This window comes from Saimiri boliviensis, chromosome 2, assembly GCF_048565385.1.
Source record: "Saimiri boliviensis isolate mSaiBol1 chromosome 2, mSaiBol1.pri, whole genome shotgun sequence".
NCBI lineage: Eukaryota > Metazoa > Chordata > Mammalia > Primates > Cebidae > Saimiri > Saimiri boliviensis.
The window spans coordinates 152,448,957-152,471,633 of NC_133450.1; the positions used below are offsets into that span (position 1 = coordinate 152,448,957).

Consider the following 22,677-nt stretch of genomic DNA (forward strand, 5'->3'; position numbering starts at 1 on the left):
TAATGTCATAATGGTTTCTCTAGGAGGATTCCTGAGGAGATATTTCTATGAGCTTAGTATCAGGGGTAGTTCTCCTTCTCTGGACCAAGTGCTCTGCTTTTATTCAGTAGGTATACCAAATGAAACAGGGGTGTCAGTGAGAAAGATCCATTCTATGGAATGTATTTTTTGTTTTGCTTTGTTTTGAGACAGAGACTTGCTCTGTTGCCCAAGCTGGAGTGCAATGGCATGAACATGGCTCACTATAGCCTTGACTTCCTGGGCTCAAGCAATCCTCCTGCCTCAGCCTTCTGAGTAGCTGTGAGCACAGGTGCATGCCACCACAATTGGCTAAAATAAAAAAAAAAATTTTGTCCAGATGGGGTCTCATTATGTTATCTAGGCTGGTCTTGAACTCCTAGGCTCAAGTAATCCTCTCACCTCGGCCTTCCATAGTGCTGGAATTACAGGAGTGAGCCACCACGCATGGCCTATGGGACACATTTTGTCACTGACAATGTTTACAATTGCTGATACATATTGGTAATATGAAGTAGATCAACTTTTACTGTTTTATTAATTGTATGTTTTCTACAGAAAATGCACCCCATCATTGCCTACACCCCACCCAAGTGGACTGTTCTTCATTCTGTTTTTTCCTAAGGATGCTGTGAATCATGTTTCACAGATGAGTTTTAGCTAATAAAAGCTTAAAGTCAAATCTGCATGTCTCTTTGTCTCCTAATACATTTTGTATATTAGGCCTCGGCCCTGGCTCCAGTTTAGATTACCACTTTTCCCCCCTAATTTGTCCCTCTACTTTGACCTTTTAACTTACTTCTAATTAAGTTTTTGTGTGCGTATCTTAGTAAGCCCTGTTAGATCCCTGTTGCAGCAATGAACATAAGCAATGTAATAAACAGAAAGGATGACATTCAGTGCACCTATTGAATCATCCTGTGTGTAGAATCACAAGCGCATTTCATTCTAGACACAAGACATAATTTTGCACATTTCAAAATGCAGTAAATGATTCACAGAATGCTGTTTTAGAAGCTTTTCTTAGGAAACGGAACCACGTGCCATAACTCACCTACCCCAGTAGTGTGATCTCCCTTTGGTCCTGTGTAGGAAGTGGGAGTTTCTCCTCTCCTCCTGTGCCAGCTGCTCCGGTTTCTCTTCTCTTGAGTAAATGCACATTCATCTTGCTCGAAAGTACACTCTCCAGGTGGAGGCGGAAGTTTCTCTGCAAGGAAATAGCAGGTGTTGCAATTGCTGTGACACTTTCAATGACTCTGTTGCTAGCAGCCTACTCTGCACGTATGAATGTTGTCTGGCCATATGGCATGTGATGCAAAGGCAACCCCCACTGGTGGCCCACCTACACAAAGCCATTGCTTCCAGCTGGAGGCTGCACTCCACTGTGGGTCCTGCCACAGACACAGAGAATAATCAGAGATATGGATCTAAAATATTTGAGAAAAAACTTTCTCTGACTTGTGAATTTATGTGAAATTCTTTTTCTACCACTCCAGAATTTAGAGGTATATTGCCTTTATAAAAATATGGAAAATAATAAAATTGCATAATTCAGGCACCTTCTTCAGAAATCCTAGATGAGTAAAGGGTATCCTCTTACAACTCCACAGTTGCTTTGGAGGTGGAGGAGAATGTGAGAACACTAAATTGACTTCTGGAGGCATCGCTGCATGGAACAAATGACTTCATTTCTCTGTGCCTTACAGTTGTGTAATGTGGGAATATTGATGGTAGTCACTTCATGGGTCTGTGAGGATTAAATGAGGTGGTACATGTAAAGTGATAATTTTGAACATAAAGTTCTCAATAATTAAATTAAAACTTATTTTGCCACCCAGACCTTTATTTCTCTTTTCCCAAATCCAATATTTATTTCTTTGAACGCTGTCTTCAATAACATTCACAATTATTATTAGAATGGTGCTTCTTCCCAATTTATTGGGGACTTCTCCTTTGACTAAACTTGGTTATACCTCCCTACATCCAGAGTCTTAGCAAATTTTTCTAATAAATAGCTTGTTTCACATGTCTCTTGTGTGATCACTGTTTTACTTCATTTTATTTTACATACAGTACTAGTTAATGAAGGCTCATTCTTTCTTCTATGCCTTGAGTGGAATGATTTTTATCTGGGTTGTCCTTGCAGTGCCTGGCAAATCAAGGGACTAAGAACAAATTATCTTTTAATTAAATAAACATGGAGATAATTCTCCAGTGCCAGACTGATACCACGATTTGCCTGTGTGTCAAAGAAATGGATGTCCTATGATGTAGGATGCAATGGTAATTAGCAGATACAGACCAATGATCTGGATTGAGTTATGTGCTATTTTCTAATTAGACATAATGTCCAACACATAGCTAGCTACCATGACTTTATTTCGCTACTATCCTCATTGCTTGGTCTATTGTTCCACTGTCATTTAATTCACTTAGAAAATGTTTATTTTATTAAAATTTTAAATTATGTTTAGCAAGTACCTGTGAAACAAGAATTTCATCAATATTGCTTGAAAATCTGCATTCATGTAAGATAACAAAAACAATGATAATAGTAATAATTATAATAGAAGATACAGGTGTTACAGTGTTTTTAAAGCACTGTTTTGTGCCAGGTCTTATGGTAGGAAAATGTGTATGTATTATCCCCAATATTCAGGTAGATATCATTATCTCCCTTCCAAATGAGGACAAAAGGGTTAAGTCACATGTACAAAGACATGTATTACATTGCAATCATCATCTCTAAATTTTTTTTTTTTATTTTATTGCATTTTAGGTATCTCTAAATTTCAAAGCCTGCTACACAGCTCTGCAGGAGACACTTAGACAGGAAAAGCAAACAATGGACTAGCACAGATGAAATGTGTGTGGTTCTTAGAGATACAGGAAATGTATGTTTAGGCCAGAGAGACAGAGAGCTGAAATGACTGCCTTCTTACCTGAAGACGAGCAGCTTCCCAACCGTACTGTAATATCATCCAGGGCTACAAGCCCACAGTCCCAGAAGCTTTTGCATAAGCTCATGAAAACCACCTGCAATTCATAAAAATAAAGCTATAAATTCTGTTAACTGAAAACTGGAAACTCTTAACAACCTGGGATTCACTTAGCACAGCAGGTAAGCATAGGCAAATTACAAGCAGCTCTTTTTCGTTCGTATGAACAACAGAACACAGTGGCAAGAAAAATGGTTACCATCTGCATAAGACCCTAGAATTACTTTTATTATCATTAAATTTTGAGACGGAATCTCACTCTGTCACCTAGGCTGGAGTGCAGTGGTGTGATCTTGGCTTACTGCAACCTCTGCCTACCCCGTTCAAGCAATCCTGCCTCAGCTTCCTAAGTAGCTGGGATTACAGGCACCTGTCACTACACCCGGCTAATTTTTGTATTTTTAGTATATATGGGGTTTTACCATGTTGGCCAGGCTGGTCTCAAACTCCTGACCTCAGGTGATCTACTGCCTTGACCTCCCAACGTGCTGGGATTATAGGCATGAACCACTGCATCTGGCCTAGAATTACGTATACTGTTTTTTTGAGCAAAATCAACCTCATAATGATATACTGTGCATATTAATGCTGAAATCAGTGACATTTCATAAAGAATTGACAGGAAGAATGAGGAAAGCGAGAAGTTAACTGTGTGACAGAGAAAAGCCTGTCGACGGTTTTAAACATTTTCCCCAGATAATCCACCAAGTAGGTAAGACTTGATGGTTTTCTGAGTATTTTTCAAACATTTCCAGTACAAACACTATTTTTTTTTTGGAAATGACTTTCTGGCAGTATGCTTCACTCACATTGTGAACAAAGTCCTGATGATTTGCCATCTGGAGGCTCATGTTCCATTTCCAAAGACAAAGATCTATGTTCCCAGTTGGTGTCACTAATAAAAGCCCTAAATGCAGTTATTTTATCAGTCCTAACATTTTTATTGTTGTGTGTGAAGGAAAAACAAATCCATACCATAAATTATTAAATCTACTGTGCCAGAGAAAGAGAGAAGTCTTGGATTTCTTTCCATCAGGCATATTTTAAAGTTTGCTTTTCACATACAGGATGAGCTAAGAGACCTTTTAAAAACATTTGTATTAGATTTTCACTGTACTTGCAGTTTACAAAGCTGCTTTGTATGTATCACAATGTTTAAGTAGTACAAGCTCATTTAGTCCATGTTCGTTCAATCCCTCAGTTACAAATCTAATTCAAACAGACAAAGGATGATATAACAGAAGCTAAAACCCAACTTTGAATAATAACACTTGATTTTTTTTTTAAGGCTCTAGTTTAAAATGTTATGTCTTAAATTTATTGTGTTATCAGCAGCGTTCTTTTGTTTTTTGATGATCAGATTTGTTAGGATATAGAATTTATTTAAAAAGAAATGTAAAGATCATGTGACAGCTTACTAGTATGCAAAATATAAAATGTCTTAAGCCAAGATCTTCTGGATATTACTAACTGTAACGTGTGATGGTTTACTTGCACTGTATTTATATTGCTTTCAATGATAAAATGGATAGTTTAGACTTGTCACAATGTATAACTACGTATATATACAAAGAATAAAATAAAACAGGGTGGATTGTTTTTTGTGTTTATTTTTTCTGGTTTACTTCTGTTAATTGTCTCATGTTTCTAGATTCTAAAGATGCCCTGAACATGTAAAACATTTTGCTTACAGACTTTACCACTGGGAACTTATTCCCTGTTTGTAAAGCAAACGTCCGTGTCATCAGCCCTGACTGCAGTTATATTTTAGCAGCAATTTTTACTGTTAGATGGGAAAGAATATTAATCCATCTCATAATTTATTGAATTAATTGTGCTGCAGAGAGAAAAGTGTTGGCTTTATTTTTTGGGGTGGGGGTGGCTTTAAAGTATATTTTTCACAAGTATAATAAAAAAAAGTACTTTTTCAAAATGAATATGTGGTAGTAAAATGGTTCACCATCTAAATATTTACCTGCATAAAACGCAAACATTTGGCATGGTAATGGATTCTAAAGAGGAGAAATATTAACATGCTTTATGTTTACTACAGCATTATTTTATAGTGACCATAAAATCATACAAGCAAGCAAGCAAGCAAACACTCAAAATTCCAGAAATAGAAGAAATAAATGAACCATGGCACAATTATCTAAGAAATTGGCCACTGTCAGATCTGATAACTTGGGCATATTATTTAGCAGTATGGAAATATATTCCTCTCATAATATTAAGTGAAAAAACTAAAGTAAATAAAATAAGACAAAATAATACCTAGTTCATCTAAAAATACATAGAAAAAGCCGGGAAAATTTACCAAATTAAAACAATTATGTTAGACTCATAAAGTGATAGGCATTAAACAGAATTTCCCCCTACCTTCTATATTTATGTGTGTGTGTGTGTGTGTGTGTGTGTGTGTGTATGTATATGTATGTATATATTATTTTATATATATAAATATATATATATATAATTTATACATATAAATTCAATATTTACATTATTTTGAAATGGAGATTTGTTCTTGTCGCCCAGGCTGGAGTACAATGGTACAATCTGGGCTCACTGCTACCTCCACCTCCTGGGTTCAAGCAATTCTCCTGTCTCATCCTCCCGAGCAGCTGGGATTACAGGTGCATGCCACCATGCCAGGCTAATTTTTGTATTTTCAGTAGAGATAGGGTTTTGCCATGTTGACCAGGCTAGTCTCAAACACCTGACCTCAGGTGATCCGCCTGCCTTGGCCTCACAAAGTGCTGGAATTACAGGCGTTAGCCGAGGGCCTGGCCTCTATATTTTGGATTAAAAAAAAGGAATCATGATATTTACAATTAAGATGTGGAATAATCAGTCATTATTATTTACTAGATGGTCTTGTCTATTTTGATAGCCACTAGGTATATGAATCTATTACAATTAAATTAAATTAAAAATTCATGTATTCAGTCACACAAGTCACATTCGAAAATGCTCAATAGCCACATGCAGCTCATGGTTAACTGAACTGGACACAGATATGCAGCATTTCCTCATTATAGAAAGTTCTATTGGAGAGACTTCCCTGGCTCCTTCTGGATGTTCCACTTTGTGAACTGCCACAGTGGGTTGAATGAAATGTTAAAGATATTTTGGACAATAGCAAGCATCCAGGTTGTTCTACCTCAGCACTTTTTCCATACTTGGAACACTAGTCAGACCACGTGTTGTTCTGATAAAAGACCCCCGAGGTTTGTCAGCTACTGACTAGGTTCAATGATGGCCTCAAGCTCAGATTTGCCTGGCAGTTATCTGTTAGCATTCCAACACATAAAAGAAACACAACCAGATGAGCCTGTTTGCTCTAACACACTGGATTTTCTGCCTGGTGATGAATAATGCTGATCATGTCAGCGCCTATTTTGGGACCTCCATTTTACATTTTGTATGCCACATGAGGTGGAGAGGTTAGCGTAGTTGGTGATTGGGCAAGCGGATGAGTGGGCCTGGTTGAGACAGGACAAAGAATAAGTCAAACAAGTTGTCCTGTTCTTAAGGACTCACCCTCTGGGTCCAGTTAAGAACATGACATGAAGGGAATCAGTTATAGTTTAAATTCTTGATGGGATTAACCTCTTGTTTATTTATAGATCTGTTTTAACAACAGTGTTTATTTCATTTTAGGCAGTATTTCGAAGAAAGTGTAACATCTGTAAGACTGGAAAAAATCAGCTTAAATGTGCATTAATATCTATTTAAGAGGGTACCACACCCTCTTAAATATGAAATATTATATTAAATATTAAATATAGGAAAGAGCCAGCGTGCCTATAATCCCCGCACTTTGTGAGACTGAGACACAGGATCACCTGAGGCCAGGAGTTCAAGATCAAACTGGGCAGCACAGAGAGGCTCCATATCCACACAAGAATTTAAAAAATTAGCTGTATGCACTTGTAGTCTAGCTACTTGAAAGGCTGAGGCTGGAAACACTCTTGAACCCAGGAGTTGAAAGCTACAGGAAGCCATGATCATGCCGCTATACTCCAGCATAGATGACAGAGTGAGACCCTGTCTCTAAAAAATAATTAATTAAAAAAAAAAGGAGCAGGGGAGAAGCTTATGGTCCAAGTAAAGTAATATCCCTTAGAAAGGTATTCTTGATTTTATGCAAATCTCTTCAAAGTTAGAGACTAATTAAATTTATGTAAATCAATGCCTCCATCTAGTAAAGATCCCAGTCCTTACGTATGGACAATACTTCAAAATGTTTGTCTAGATAGAGAATATTCATAGCTGAGGAAATCTGTCTAGACTAACTGGAAACACAAATAGGCAGTAAATGGAGAGCTGTAAAAACATATTTGCAAAGAAATAATTCTAAATACAGTCAAGGAAAGACCAACAATATTAGTTAACTTACTCTCTACTGTACTAAAAATAGATAGTATACATGCTTTTTAATATCCATAGCAGGGTATTCTTACCTTGGCACTACTGATGTTTTGGGCCAGATAATTCTTTGTTAGGAGGGCTGCCTTGTGGATTGTAGGATGTTTAGAAGCAACTCTAACCTCTATTCATTAGATGCCAGCATCACCACCAAGTCATAACAATCAAAAACTCCTCAGACACTGCCAAATGTCCATCAGGGGGAAATCTCCCTAGCTGAAAACCACTGGTCAAGAGTAGTAGAAAACTGTTGTGTGGGTTATAAAACCCCACTTACGAAATTCCTGTTATGTACAGTCCTTGTCCTAGGCACTTTCAAATCTGGATTTCTCTCTCTCTTTTTTTTTTTAGACAGAGTCGTCTTGCTCGTCTTGCTCTGTGCCCAGGCTGGAGTGCAGTGATGTGATCTTGGGTCACTGCAACCTCTACCTCCTGGGCTCAAGCGATTCTCCTCCTTCAGCCTCTCAAATAGTTGGGACTACAGGCATGCACCACCACACCTGGCTAATTTTTTATTTTTTGTAGAGGCAGGGTTTTACTCTGCTGCCCAGGCTGGTCTCAAACTCCTGGCCTCAAGCAATCGGCCTGCTTTGGCCTCCCAAAGTGCTGGGATTACAGAATAAGTCATTGTGCCCAGATCTGTTACCCAAGTTTTGGATTCACTTGTTGATTTCAATCTATTTATTCTCTCTACTCAGAACAAGACTGTTCTAAAAATGGACTAGATTTAGTTTTCCTCTACACATCACCAGGTGGTTGTTCTAACAAGCAATGAAATATAGGCTAGGGACAGTGGCTCATGCCTGTAATTCCAGCACTTTGGAAGGCCAAGGCAGGCGGATCACTGGAGGTCAGGAGTTGGATACCAGCCTGGCCAACACAGCAAAATCTTGTCTCCACATACATACAAGTATTAGCTGGGCAAGGTGGTGCACACCTGTAGTCCCACCTACTCAAGAGGCTGAGGCAGAAGAATCGCTTCAATCCAGGAGGCAGAGGTTGCAGAGAGCTGAGATGGTGCCACTGCACTCCAGCCTGGGTGACAGATCAAGACTCTGTCTCAAAAAAACCAAACCAAAACAAAACCAAAAACCAAGAAATATCCTCAAGCTCTGGAAACAAAAGGTAAAGGAGCAGAAATACAAGGCAGATGGACTAATACCCAAACTGAATAATCATCCCCTGGATTATCAAGGACTTACTCTTCCAATTTCCTGCTTTAGAAAACTGTAATTATTAAAGGGCAGGAGAATCTTCTCTTTATTTTCATCTTTTTCCCTTTAATAAAATGATGATCTGCTCTCTAGAAACAACATGATGACAGGCAGCAGAACCTGAAAGGTCACTGAGCAAATGCTCCTTATAGTGTATCATTTTAAGTCTCTTCTAAAGTTGTTTTTTTTTTTTTTGAGGGGCTGGTTGATTAGGAAAGGGTCTATGTGGAAACCCAGCTACAAGGCTGTGTTAGTCAAAGGGGCCAGACTGCCCCAGGCCTGTCAAACTCCATAAAAGTTCCTGGTTAAAGTACCCAGGAGTCCAAATGCCATGGCTTTTGCCTGTAATCCCAACACTTTGGGAGGGCCAGGAGTTTGAGACAAGGCTGTGCAACATGGCGAAACCCCCTCTCTATTAAAAATACAAAAAACTAGTTGGGCATGGTGGTGCACACCTGTAGTCCCAGTTACACAGGAGGCCGAGACGGCAGGATCACCTGGGCCTGGGAGGCTGAGGCTGCAGTGAGCTGTGATTACACCACTGCACTCTAGCCTGGGTGACAGAATGAGATCCTCACCTTAAAAAAACCAAAAGTACCCAGGAAAGAACAAGTAGAGAATCAGATATGAAAAGAATTCATGTTCTCAAACTAAATCAAGATAGGTTTTAAAAGAATTAAGGTTATTCCTTTTCTCTTTATGAGACGTCGTAGTTTAAGAACTGCCAGATATAATGAATAGAATTTTGCTGGGAGAAGGAGGAAATAAGTTTTGTAGGGTGCTGTGAAATCAAATCAAATTATATCTTTGTTTTGCAGTTCAAAGGGACTGTTTGTGTTAAAGAACTAAATACTGGCTGTATTAACTGTTTTTTTCACTGCCTTTTGGAGTAGATTCCATGGCCTTCTCGATAGACATGGCAGGCCAGGTTGTTGGGTTAATCCACCATCTACTTTACCAATCGAATGGCCCCATTAAGGCCTATAATTAGCATGTGAATGATAGCTTCCAGAAATTGCCTTCTATATTTGGATAGAAACATTTCAGCCCTGTGCCAACAATATCATAACTTACCCATGGTCACAAAATGAACCTAGTTAAGTTCTTGTTATAAGTGGTGGACCTTAACAATTTCCCAGACGGTTCAATTTTGAGTTAAATTTAACTTTTCTTCTGATGAGGTTAAAATCTTTTGAAATCATTTGCACAGATAAATTTGGTTATGACAACCACAGAGTTGGCGGCATAATTATTCACAAAATTACTATAATCCAGTCAGTGAAATTCCACAGCCCTTCATTAAGATGCTATTGACACAACTGTAAGATATACTGTATGATGTAATTGCACTCATTTAACTGTTTGACAATAAGTTGTAATAGAGTTTTTAAAAATTTTCAATATTGAGATATGTGGCAAAATGGATGAAATTATTACAAATCCCTAAAGACAGGCTAAGTGAAGCTTTATCTAGAAAAGTAAATGTGAGATTTTAGCATTCTTAGAACCTAGCACTGTTTTGAGAAATAGTTGCTAAACTGCAAAACCATGCCTCCCTGCAGTGACTATATTTGGTCTTCATCTCCCACAAAAGGCAGAATGACCATGTGTTTTTAAATAAGTTTTTAGCTGACCAAAACTTTTTTTCTTAAAGAACCCATCTGGTTAGTTTTTTCTTGTTTAAAAGACCCATCTGACTTAATTCAACTTTTGGCTTTCACAAGTGACAGAGATTGAGCGGCTTCCAGCTTTTCCTAGCGTGAAAGTTTTTCTCCTTCCAGAAGCCTTCAGGTCTGGGCTAGGACCCCACTGTGATAGAATACAGGCCTTCAGATGAACTTTTTCATTGCTATTTGAGTGGTAAACATCCAGATCTCTCAACTCACAGATTTCAGAAATCTGCTTTATTTTCACATCTTTGGGCCACTGTAAGTGAAGGGGAGGTTCCAGAAGGGACCACAGAATCAGCCATTTTTTAGAATGAAGAACAGGTCCAGAGAGCCCGTGATAGCAGCTCACACCGCAACCAGCTGCAGACTCAGGTATGAAACATGGTACTCCTTCCGGATCCCCGATAGAATATACTTCATTATACAGCCTCCTCATTTTCCCTATTTTGCTTTAGGTATCTTAAAATACGATTTTGAGATACATGATACAACTCCTCAATTAATAGCATGGGACCAAACATTTCTTTGACTTCTGTTTACAACCAGCTTCCTGTCATTTTACCATATGTTTGTTTATAGAGTATTTTGGTAACTCAGCACAGGAGCCTGACTCTTATATAGATTGTGGCTGATTTTCCGAACTGGCTAATGTCGAACCAGCCATAGCCTCTCCTCTTCTCCACAACAGCTCTTCCCTGACTTCATCCACATCCTTCTCTCTCTTAGCCAAAGGCATCACTGCCCTGCTCTGCACTGAACATGTAGGCCTCCCAAAAGGAACACTCACAACTTCTCCGACATCCACATCTACACCCTCATCTTCATTTGCACCCATTTCCCCCTTGTTTTGAGAGTAAAGTCTGTCTGATTACAAAGTTCTTGTTCTTTTCATGGTGGGACGAAAGACTCATCCTACATAATTAATGTTGAAGATGCAAGTGGAAAATAAATGAGAAAAGCCTCTGAAAAAATGAACATAAGACAAAGCTAAGATGACATAATTTTTAATGTTTTAGTGTCTGAGTGTCTAATTCCACACCCTAATAATGAAGACATTTTTATATTTAATTATCCCATAAAGCTTTCATTATCACTGAAGGAAAATAGATGCAAATGCCTTACTGATTTTTACATGTCCTTCTCAGGAAGAGGACAGGTGACTGTCTGGTGACTACATTTTTTTTTGTTGTTTTTTTGTTTTTGAGACAGGGTCTCGCTCTGTTGCCTGGGCTAGAGTACAGTGGCACAGTCTTGGCTCACTGCAATCTCTGCCACTTGGGTTCAAAGAATTCTCGTGTCTCAGCCTCCTGAGTAGCTGGGATTACAGGCATGTGCCACCATGCCTGGCTAATTTTTTTACTTTAGTAGAGACAGGGTTTAATCATGTTAGGCAGGCTGGTCTTGAACTCCTGGCCTCAAGTGATCTGCCTGCCTCACTCTCCCAAAGTTCTGGGATTACACGTATGAGTCATCGTGCCTGGCCAGTCTGGTGATTTTTAATAGGCATCCAGGGTGCCTATGATTTTATATATATAAAACAAATCAATGCTGGGGTAAACATACAATGTGGTTTCTCTCTGGCCCACCTCCTACTATAGGGCATTCCTGGTGGAACACTTTCCTGACCAATGTAATGTAATAAAATGTAAAGACCAATTTAATTGTCATGTCTAAGAATAGGCATTACAATTGAAGTCATTGTTGTGACTCACTTGGATGGAGATACAAAAAGGTCAGTCCTGCCAGAAGATAGATATACAGAATGTAATCCACAAACAGCAAAAAAGGAAGAATCTAGGTATTCCCCTTGCCTTGCAAGGGCTCACTCCGCTCTAGATGAACTTCTAGGTCTGAAGAAGACAGCAGGCACTTTTAGCAATTCTCTGCTAATAAACAGGATACTGACTTTGTCCCTCTCACCTCTGAGAAATAGAGACAATTAGTCTAATTTTCATGGATTCCCAAGCCAAAGTGTATATCCATGAAGTGAAGCAGAGCCGCAGTTTAAAGCTTACATAACTCTAACCCCTCCCTTTGTAACCTATGCCACACTTATTTAACCAACCCCTAATAACAGACAAATATGGTAGTTTTCACCATCTCAGTATTACAAATATTACTGGAATGAATGATGATAGCTAAATCTTTGCGCATAGCTATGATTATTTCTTTAACAAATCCCTAGATGTAGAATTGTTATGTAATGAAGAATGCATGTTTGAGTGCTTTTTGATTCATGAAATTAAATTATTATTAAAACATTGTACCAGTTTACCCTCATTTAAGACCACACGATAATCCTTATTTCCTTGCATCCTCACCTTTCCAGGGTCATGTTATATGTGTGTGTGTGTGTGTGTGTGTGTGTGTGTGTGTATGTACCCATTTTTATATATATATATATATATATATATGTGCACATGTGCATATGTATACCCATATATGTGTGTGTGTGTGTGTGTGTGCGCGTGTGTGTGTGTGTGTATTGTGCACACACGTTTATATACATATAGTCATACACTACATAATGATGTTTCGGTCAATGACAGACTGCATGTACAATGGTGGTCCCATGAGATTATACTACCATATTTTTACTGTATCTTTTCTATCTTTAGATATGTTTAGACACAAATACTTACCATTGTGTTGTAATTGTAGACAGTATCAGTACAATAACATGCTGTACAGGTTTACAGCCCAGGAGCAATAGACTATACCATATAGTCTAGGTGTGTAGTAGGCTATGCCACCTAGGTTTGTGTAAATATGATGTCCTCACAAGGACAAAATTGCTTAACAAACACATTTCTTGGAATGTATCCGTCATTAAGTGATACATGACTGTATATACATATACGTATATTTGAATGTATTTATTCAATTATCAATTTAAAAATAAATCGTTTACTTTAGACCAGAAAACATATATGTGTATGTATGTATAATTATGTATTTTAAAAATAAATCTGTCACTTAGACCAGAAAACATTGATATGTATATATGTATGCATTACACATATTTAGAGATAAATCTTTTTACTTTCAACCCAAATATAAATATTATACACACACACACACACACACACACATATGTGGGTGTATATATATATACACACATGCATCAAAAGTGAAACCTTTATTTTTAAATTAATAAACTGAATGCAAATGGTATACAGTATAAATACTGCAATTAATATAAACATCATATTCCAGGGCACTATATTTTTAAAATATTTTGATGGACAAATGTATTATTTCATTACTTTTAAGATTTCTTTGGCTGGGTGCAGTGGTCAATGCTTGCAAAGCACTTTGGGAGGTCACACATGGGTGGATCGCTTGAGCCCAGGGGTTTCAGACCAGCTGGGTAACAGTGAGATTCCGTTTCTACAAAAAATGCAAAAATCAGCTGTACATGATGGTACACACCTGTAGTCCCAGCTACTCAAGAGCCTGATGTGGGAGGTTCACTTGACCTTGTGGAGGTCAAAGTTGCAGTGAGTTATGATCACACCACCGCACTCTAGTCTGGGTGTCAGAGTAAGACTCTGTCTTAAAAAAAATTCTTTGATTATAATAAAGTTGGATATATTTGTGCATTTATTTTCTGGTTGTATTCCTTTTTACTGATTTGCCTGTATATATCCTATCCACTTTCCTATTGCCTAATTTACCTTTTGCTTACTGATTTATTAGACTTATAGATTTATTTTAAATGTATTAAGAGTTTGTTGCATATGTTGAAACCTTTTTTTCCCCCCTCTGGATTTACATTTGCCTTTCAGATTTGTTTATGAGGCATTCCTCTTTTGAAGAATAAAACAGAGAACCAAATGTGTTGGCTTGAAGACTGAGCTGAAAAGGGAGAGCCACAAATAGTAATTTGTCTTTGAGCATTGTACAGATACACATGTAACCTGATACTAAACAAAAATTAAAAGCTCATGGACTGTTATTGGTATGGTGGGGTATGCCGGAGTGAAGTGATTTGTGAACTCCCTGGAGAGAGACTTCTACTAGAGGTCCGAACTCAACAGACAGTGCAGAAAATATCCATAGAAGGATACACAAGAGAAGAAGAGAAAGATAGGGATATCTATGCAAAAGGAAATAAGGTATGTTTCCTCTGGTGAAATTAGAGAGTCTTTATTAACGTGTGAATTGTCAATTTCTAATTGCGTGAGTTGATCTTGTAGATCCAGAGGCCAGCAAATACTTATTTGGTCTATGAGCTCAGAAAACCAGAAGATCCCCAGAGAATCTCACTGTGAGTATCAAAAAATAATATGGCATCACCCAGAACTTGGGAAAATATTCCTTTAAAATCCAACGATTGTAAGGCTGTGAAATATTCACAAGTCAGAAATTTGGAAGTGGGGAAGGGAGGTGGTATTTTTAGGTTCATAACAAACTTTGGAATAAACGTCTACCTAATTAAGCTTATTAGTAAAACTATAGGGAAAGAATGCCTGGTCTGTTTTTCAGATGTCTCCACATGGCTGGGAGAACAAATTGCTGATCCAACAATGTTCCAGGAAATTAATTACTCAGGAAAGTCACGAAAGAATTGACTGACATAAACATTATGTTCTTGTAAACCGTGTTAGCAACTACCAGTTGTGCTACTCGGTCTTCTTGTAATTTTCTCATAAATTGGCATGAAACACAGAAGCCCTCAACAAATACCTGAAAGGAAATGAAACAGAAGGAAAACAAGAGTATCTCAGCCCTGCCTTACTCATATTTAAAGCAATGTAGAATTCTTGGACTCATAAACGATGCTGAGTTTAGCTTGAAAAACTCAAGAGCAGATTCCTTTTCCATCCTTAGCTCCTCTATTCTTTGACATGAAAACTTATTCCACTTGACAGTATAATTTTCCTTGTTCTGTATAGAAAGTCACCTTAATCTGGTCTATAAAGTGTTGATTATCTTGTTAGTAAGTAATGATCTTTCTACTTCTACTTTTCTCTCAGCTGCTCTGCTTTAATAATGCTGGGACATTAATATCCTGAAGCAGTTCTCCTCCAATGTTCCCAGACATCATGAAATGTGATAGGAAATTCACCTCCTCTCATGTATCTTGTCTACACATTGGTTTTCTGCTTCCTTAATCTCTTTACAGCAGGATGTCTTGCTGTTAAACAGCCAACTACTTATAAATCTCTACAGAAATGTTCTAGATTTGCTTTTCTATTCGAGTGAACTTCTAGAGCTGCTTTTAAAAATTCAGAACCTAAGTATTTTACAAGTAATCGTATTTTCATTCTGAAAGGGCACAGTTAAAAAGATTTTAAAAGTGGAAATTTGAATCAAAGGCTTACATTTCAACTATTTTTTTTCCTAAAAAGGGCAAGATTTTTTTATAAGAGGAAATGAAGAAGTAGAGAAAGTTACCAATGAGAACTGTGCTGCATAATGTTAAAATACAGTTGCTGCTATTAAGATGTCAAAAAATACAACATGAGGTAGAAGAGACAGAGAGGTCATTTTAAAACACATCCTTGTTTCATAGAAAGATGACATGACATTCGGATTTACATAGTTAAAGGTAGAGTCAGGCCAACTCTTTATATTCTTGAACTAGATCTCCTTCATTACACAAATATCATTCCAACAAGGAAAACCCAAGTCAATGACTTATAAAAAAATCAAAGAGGAAGAGGCATCTGAAGTGGACATTGAGAGAATCATAGGACTTTCTTGGGTTGCAGAATTATTTCTGCAACAAGATCAATGAGATGTAGTTTGCTGTAGATAAACCCTGAGGGAGCACTGGAGGAGGAAGACAGAGGGCAGAAGACAAGGATTTGAGGAATGAGAAGCCACACTGGAACAAAGACAATAATTGAAGATAGGTTTTTCGAGAAGTTTGGATTCTAAAGGAATGGGAGGGATTGGCAGCTTAAAAGGGTAATGAGATGAAAGGAAGGTTTATCGTTCATTTGTTTCGAATGCAGGAGACTAACATACATTGGCAGTATGCAAAGGACTAACAGAGATTGAAGATTTACCAGAGAGGGAATAATTTACGAAATAAGTTCCCAGAGGAGGCAGGAAGGTGAGATACATGCCTAGATGGGCAGGCTGATTTTGACTAAGAGCAAGGATAATACTTTCTTTGTCAGATTGATCAGGAGATGAAGAGAGGCAGGTGAAGATTCAGAGAGGAATGGAACTGAAGGAGCTTGTGTTGGATGCCTTCCTCCTTTTGGGAGATGAACCCATGAGATCACAACCTAAGAATGAGGCAGGGAGGGTCAAGTTGGAAATCTGCAAGTGAAAACAGATCTAAAAATCTGGGATGAGCGATTAGGAAAAGTCAGTGAGAGAAGAGATGAATGAAAGGCTTTCCCAGCAGAATGGAGGGACAGTGGAGATGAGTCTTATTTTCTCCAGCTGTTTTGAGAAGACTGGGGTAAAGATGAAAGCTGCCCTGGGATTCCAGGCATTAGGAGGACCAAGGTGGAGCAGGTGGGGAGAGTATGACATGGTGCATGTTGCACAAGCAACTGCATCATTGATTATGATCACAGAATGGAGGCTGGAGAAGCTATGTTGAGGGGCAGGCAAAGGATCAGGGGAATTGCATGGGGGCTGGTAAAATTTGATTTAGGTTCTTGGGAATAGGAAAAGGCACAATTAAAGAATGGAAAGCTGTTTCAAAGGGAAGAATCACAGCTCTTGGTTTTAGTAAATATTATCATAAAAAGCTCCAAAACAGGCCAAGCATGGTAGCTCATGCCTGTAATCCCAGCACTTTGGGAGGCTGAGGTGGGAGGACAGCTTGAAGCCAGGAGTTTGAGAACAGCCTGAGCTACTCAGTGAGACCCTGTCTCCACAAAAAATGAAAAATAAATTAGCTGGGGGTGCACCCCAGCTACCTGGGAAGCTAAGATGGGAGGACTGACTGAGCCCAGGAGGTGGAGGCTGCAGTGAACCATGATCGTGCCACTGCATTCCATCCAGGGCAACAGAGTGAGACCTTGTCTAAAAAAAAAAAAAAAAAAAAAAAAAAAAAAAAAAAAAAGCTCCAAATCAAACTCAGCATATACATGTCCATAAATGTCCTAGTTTCCACTCTAGCCAGGCATTCCTGGTTTTAAGTATTCACACTAAAATTCCTTCTAGGACAAATTGCTCAGGTGCTGTGCTATAAGGGATTATGGTTTATCTTCTCTAAAGGCAGAAACTTTTAATCTTCCTCTTTTCTTTGATGGAATTATGTTGTTCATCCTTAGCATCAACACCATTCATTGATAGTTCAGTTCTCTGTCTTAACTATTTATGGGTTACTAACAGGAGAACCCACTTTGTTCCAGAAATTTCACTGATACCAGGAATAAAAAACAAAACAAACACAACAATATGGAGCCGTATTCTCCAGAAGCTTACATCTGATTTAAGGAGATAGTTAGGTAGACAATTTCAACTAAATACATTAAGTGCCATGAGAGTAGTATGACACTGATAGGTGCTATACAAAACAAGGGTTCTAGGTTAACTGCTTTGAGAAAATTGCTACCTTTTAACAAAGGTTAAACTGGATTCTTTAATGTAGATCTTACTGAGAGTTTCTAATATGTTACTGTGCTTTGTGAATCTTCATGTGTGTGGAGTAGAGATCCAGTCTGCCAAGTTCTACAGACTCATCTGATGACAGAACCCTTTTTCAATGGAAGATCTCAAGCGATTTGTGCTCCATGGGACATAACGTGAGAAGGACTGACACAAGATTTTCACCTAGTGAACAAAAAGTGTATGTATTTATCTTTTTAAAAACTGCTTGGATGGGTACTTCCTCCTAAATATGTAAATAACTTTTGAAGTTTTTTAGGTCTATGACAGAGTAAAATTGCAGACTTAAAAGGATTTACCTTGAAGATTTTAATGACTGCTGTCCTGATCCCAGTGAAAAGGAATGCCTTTAGTCATTTTCATTTATGGACTGTTTAACAATTTTTCTCCAAAAGAAATATTTAATTAACACAATCTCGAGTTCCTCCCAGTGCTTTTAATTAACAGACCACTGAAAGATCTTTGTTAAAGGAAAGGCTAGCTTCAGGCCAGAAGGCATTGCAGGATCTAATATGTATGCTACGATGCGTGACCAAGCATGAAGAGAAACTAAGGGTGTGAATAAATAAGGGCGAATGTTTGCATCCATCGTTATGAAATTTCTGATAATCGCTCTCTACTCTCTCCTAATATTTTCCTTTAGGAAAAGAGTTTTGGAAGGAATTGTTCTCTCTCCTCATTATCCTCCTTAACATATGAAAGTCTCAAGATAACTGTTGATTACCCACTCTCTACTTCGTAAAGAGGAAACACAGATCCAGAGGATCATTTTGTGATTCATCCCTTTTCAAAGTGTTTCTTAAAACATTAAACAAAATTTTATTATAAGATGTTTATAATTGAATAAAAGCAGCCATTTCTTTAAGAATGCCTCATCTTGTTAAAATAAGGCTTAACTCTGACCTGATTTTTACTTTAAAGAACTTAACAGGAAAAATCAGGGTATAAAATTATCCATGTATTAAAGAGATATTGTCTATAAAACCTTATGAGGATCAGGACTAAGAAAAAAATTCATTAGTCTTTCTCTTTTCACCTAAATTTAATAAATGTTATGTGTGGGTACTATGCTAAGAACTTTATATGATGCATCACATTTGATCTTTACTATATGCTATGGATATATGGGTATACTCCTAGTATACTTGTTTTACATGTGAAAGAAAAGTAAGGCTCAAGAAAGTTATATAACCAGCTCAAACTATAATGCCATAAGTGCCAGAGAACCCACAGCCAAGTGTCTTATGCGTTATGCTTCATTTTCCTCTAACCCACAGCTTTCCTTTGTCTACGGTAAAGCACCTTGAATTTTGACTCCTCCTAGGAGTCAAAGTTACTTCTAAACTAGAACACCAGAAGGTTAAAAATAAAGCCCAATTTTTTTTTTTTTTTTTCAGAAATCCTGAGTTAGGGCTGGGCTCCCCTTCTCACCTGATCCTATACTTTTGATTTAGCCAGGCAAGGGCTGGGGGCTTTTTGTACTAGGCTTAGTGTAAAAAGCATCAATTCTGGAGTCAAAAAGACCTGGATCTGCTTCTCATATCAGCCACTTAGTAGCTGCATGATGTTGGACAATGTCCTTAATTTTCTGCCTGAGCATTCCTCATCTGTTAAATGGTGCTGTACTGCTTCCCTTCCTAGGGAGCTATGGCATCAAACGAAGTGTTGGAGAGCATTCAGCAACAGTCTCTGTTGTGGGCAGCTGTGATATCACATGGAATCTGTCCATAAGGCTACTTTGCTAGAATGGTCTACAGGAAACTCTTAGCATTGCTTCATCTCTATAGTTTCTGCCAAAGATTAAACTACCCAGAGAGCACAGCAGAGAGTTATTAATCTAATCAGCCATTGTCCTTAAAACAGGCTGGGTAAGTGCGAATAGGAGAAAGCAAGGTAAAGCAACAGCCAGAGTGGAAGGCCATCAGGAACAGGGAGGCAGGCACTGGGAGTGAGGGAAATAAGAGGAGAGAGGCTGAAAGGCTGGACTTTTTTTTTTTTTGAGATGGAGTTTCACTCTTGTTGCCCAGGCAGGAGTGCAATGGTACAATCTTGGCTCACTGCAACCTCCACCTCCCAGGTACAAGTGATTCTCCCACCTCAGTCTTTCAAGTAGCTGGGATTATAGGCATATGTCCACCATGCCTAGCCAATTTTCTGTATTTTTAGTAGAGACGGGATTTCTCTGTGTTGGTCAGGCTGGTCTAGAACTCCCAACCTCAGGTGATCTGCCTGCCTTGGCTTCCAAAAGTGATGGGATTACAGCCAAGGCTGGACTTCTTTACAGTTCTGCACGGGCTGCTGCTCACTCAGCTCAGCCCTGGGCTCATGGGACAACTCACTGAGAGACAGAAATAATGTTCATGAAAGCAGGCACTGTCTTTGAGTTGGGCCCTAATGAATCACACCTGACTTGCTTTAGAAATGGGTTCAGAAGTCACAGAGCACAGGCAGGAAGGCTCTTCTGCACAATGGCGACACGTGTGCCAGGCTCTCAGTTTAGGCATTCACTTCTACTAGATCATCTGGGGGACCTAGAGCTAGTCTGACTGCATTCTAAAATGCCAAGGACACTGAAAGGAAACACCTTACATCCCTCACAGGAGTATTGCGAGAACTAAACAACAAAAGGCACCTACAACCCAAGGCAGCATGGGGAGCCTCACTTTCTCCAGGTCTTCCCCAAGACTGGAGAGACTCCCTGACCACCCAAAGATACCCTGCACTAAAGGGGGCAGGGTTCAGAGTTGACGACACCGTGATTCAAACCCCAGCTCTGCCACTTCCCACCCTTAGAAAGTCCACTCATTCATTCTTTTGTTCATTCATTGACCGCATAGGTACCAAACAAAATTTACGGAACAGAATTTTACTCACGACCTTCTTTGCACCAGGGCACAGTGCTAGATGCTGTGGATACAAAATGAACAAGACCGACAAGGTCTCTGTCCCCATGAAGGCTCTATTTTCATAGGAAAAGAGTGCACAATGAACAAATAAACAAATGAGATCATTTCAGATTGGGATAAATGTTAAATACAAAATAAACTAGGCAAATTAACGGGGAGTTATCTAGGTATGGGGAAAGGGGTTATGAACTGGGCGGTCAGGAATGCTCCGTTCTGAGAGGAAGCACTTGACCTGGGACAGAAGCACGGGAGCCAGCTTGACATGAGAATGACTGGGGAAGGAGGCATCCCCTGTGCAGAGCACCAGCCCTGGGCCGGGAAAAGCCTTGAGACTCAAGGAACAGAGAGAAGGCCCACGCAACTGTGGACTGTGGGACTCTGTGATCATGGCACAATGAAGGCAGATGAAGCCAGCAAAGTGGGCAGTGATCCGACTGTGAAGATCCTTAAAAGCCAGAATATGGGATGAAGCTTTATTTTAAAGGCCATGGAGCAATTTCCCACAGGGGAGGGCCAAGATCTGATTTCTGTTTCAAAGAAATGATTCTGGCTGCTGCATCTCTCTTTCTGGAGTATACAGAGAGCAAGATACAGCTAGGAAGATATCAACATAGTTTAAGTAAGAAATGATGGTGGCTTAGACTAGGAGAAAGAAGTGGACATGTTTGAGATAAATTTTAGAGATGTCACTGAAGGGTTTTGTCTGGAATTTGGGTAAGAGTGGCAAGAAAACAGGAAGAATCAAACTATTCAGATTTCCTGAAATTTCAGTTTCTTCACCTAAATTTGGAAGGTGTTATTGTAGCGTATAAAGAACAAAACAAGAGAGCATGTGCTGCCCAGCACAAAGTAGGTAATTGATAAACAGCCAGCTTGTCCCTTGTTCTGACCCAGGTTGAACTCTGAACCATCTAAGCAGCAAGTTCATTTCAGGACTCAGTCATTAAAAATTCCAACTATTACAAAATGTATGCTAAGCTCAATAGGATCAGAAAAATCTCTTAAACTGTCATCAATTTGGAAGTAAAGTCAATATTGAGTTGTTAAACCATCCAGAACAGCCAATATAAAGCTTCCAGACTGTAACAGCTGACTAGCGTTTGCCTTATGCTTATTTTGGGTGCTCTGTGACTCAAAACTCCTTTGTCAGTGGCAACAATATTTGGAGAAACATGTACTCTCTGTGGACAGAAACTACATGTAAAAAACAAAAGCGTAGGTTTGGGGGTGTCACAGCTCTGGAAAACTTGATTTTTGAAGTTTTGACAGGGGGTTCCTGGCTTACAGTGTACACACAAGGACTACTGATCTGACTCTAGCTTTCTGAGTCACTCATAATGAAAAAGCTACCTAGGGGTAGCAGGACCATTCATTCTACTCTGTTCCTGCCCAGCTGTATGGTCATAGGAACATCTCCCAGCACTTCGGGGTAGGGGACCTGAGCAGGGACACTATACAGACATGTCCTTGCACAGGCCTTTGGCTACCACAAAATCTGTTGGGCTACCATGCCTGGTTTCAGTATAGCTGAGCTGCATATGAGCCTGAAAATGGTCTTTCTTATTTCTCTCTTCTTTTTGCTTTAATTGTGGTTATTCAGAGCAATAGTTCTCTATGTTACATGTTACAATACCTTGGTGTACTTCATAAAATCCTGATTCCCAGGCCAAGAGAATTTTCCCCAAACCAAGAGAATCTGACCTAATCAGTATAGTAGATTCTTTAATATGCTACCCAACTGATCCTTCAGGAATGAAAAGCTTATTCTCTCAGTTGCTGAAAATGTAGCCAGTGGATAGCACTCGGCTTGTTAGTCTTCCATGGAAAGTGCGTCGGCATTTCAAGGCAATACCCCTTT

The 22,677-nt window shown here is 38.9% G+C and overlaps 1 protein-coding gene across 5 annotated transcripts in view; it reads right to left on the reverse strand.

Moving 5' to 3' along the window:
- MAMDC2 (MAM domain containing 2) overlaps nucleotides 1-22,677 on the reverse strand; it is a 304,045-nt gene that overhangs the window by 39,522 nt on the left and 241,846 nt on the right. For 4 of the 5 annotated variants that reach the window (XM_074394698.1, XM_074394696.1, XM_003935631.4 and 1 more), the window contains 2 exons: nucleotides 2,961-3,054; nucleotides 1,073-1,225 (listed from right to left, as the gene is read on the reverse strand). In XM_074394698.1, the coding sequence (XP_074250799.1) occupies nucleotides 1,073-1,225; nucleotides 2,961-3,054 (247 nt within the window). The remainder of the gene's footprint in view (nucleotides 1-1,072; nucleotides 1,226-2,960; nucleotides 3,055-22,677) is intronic. The other variant, XM_074394699.1, reaches the window with a different exon arrangement.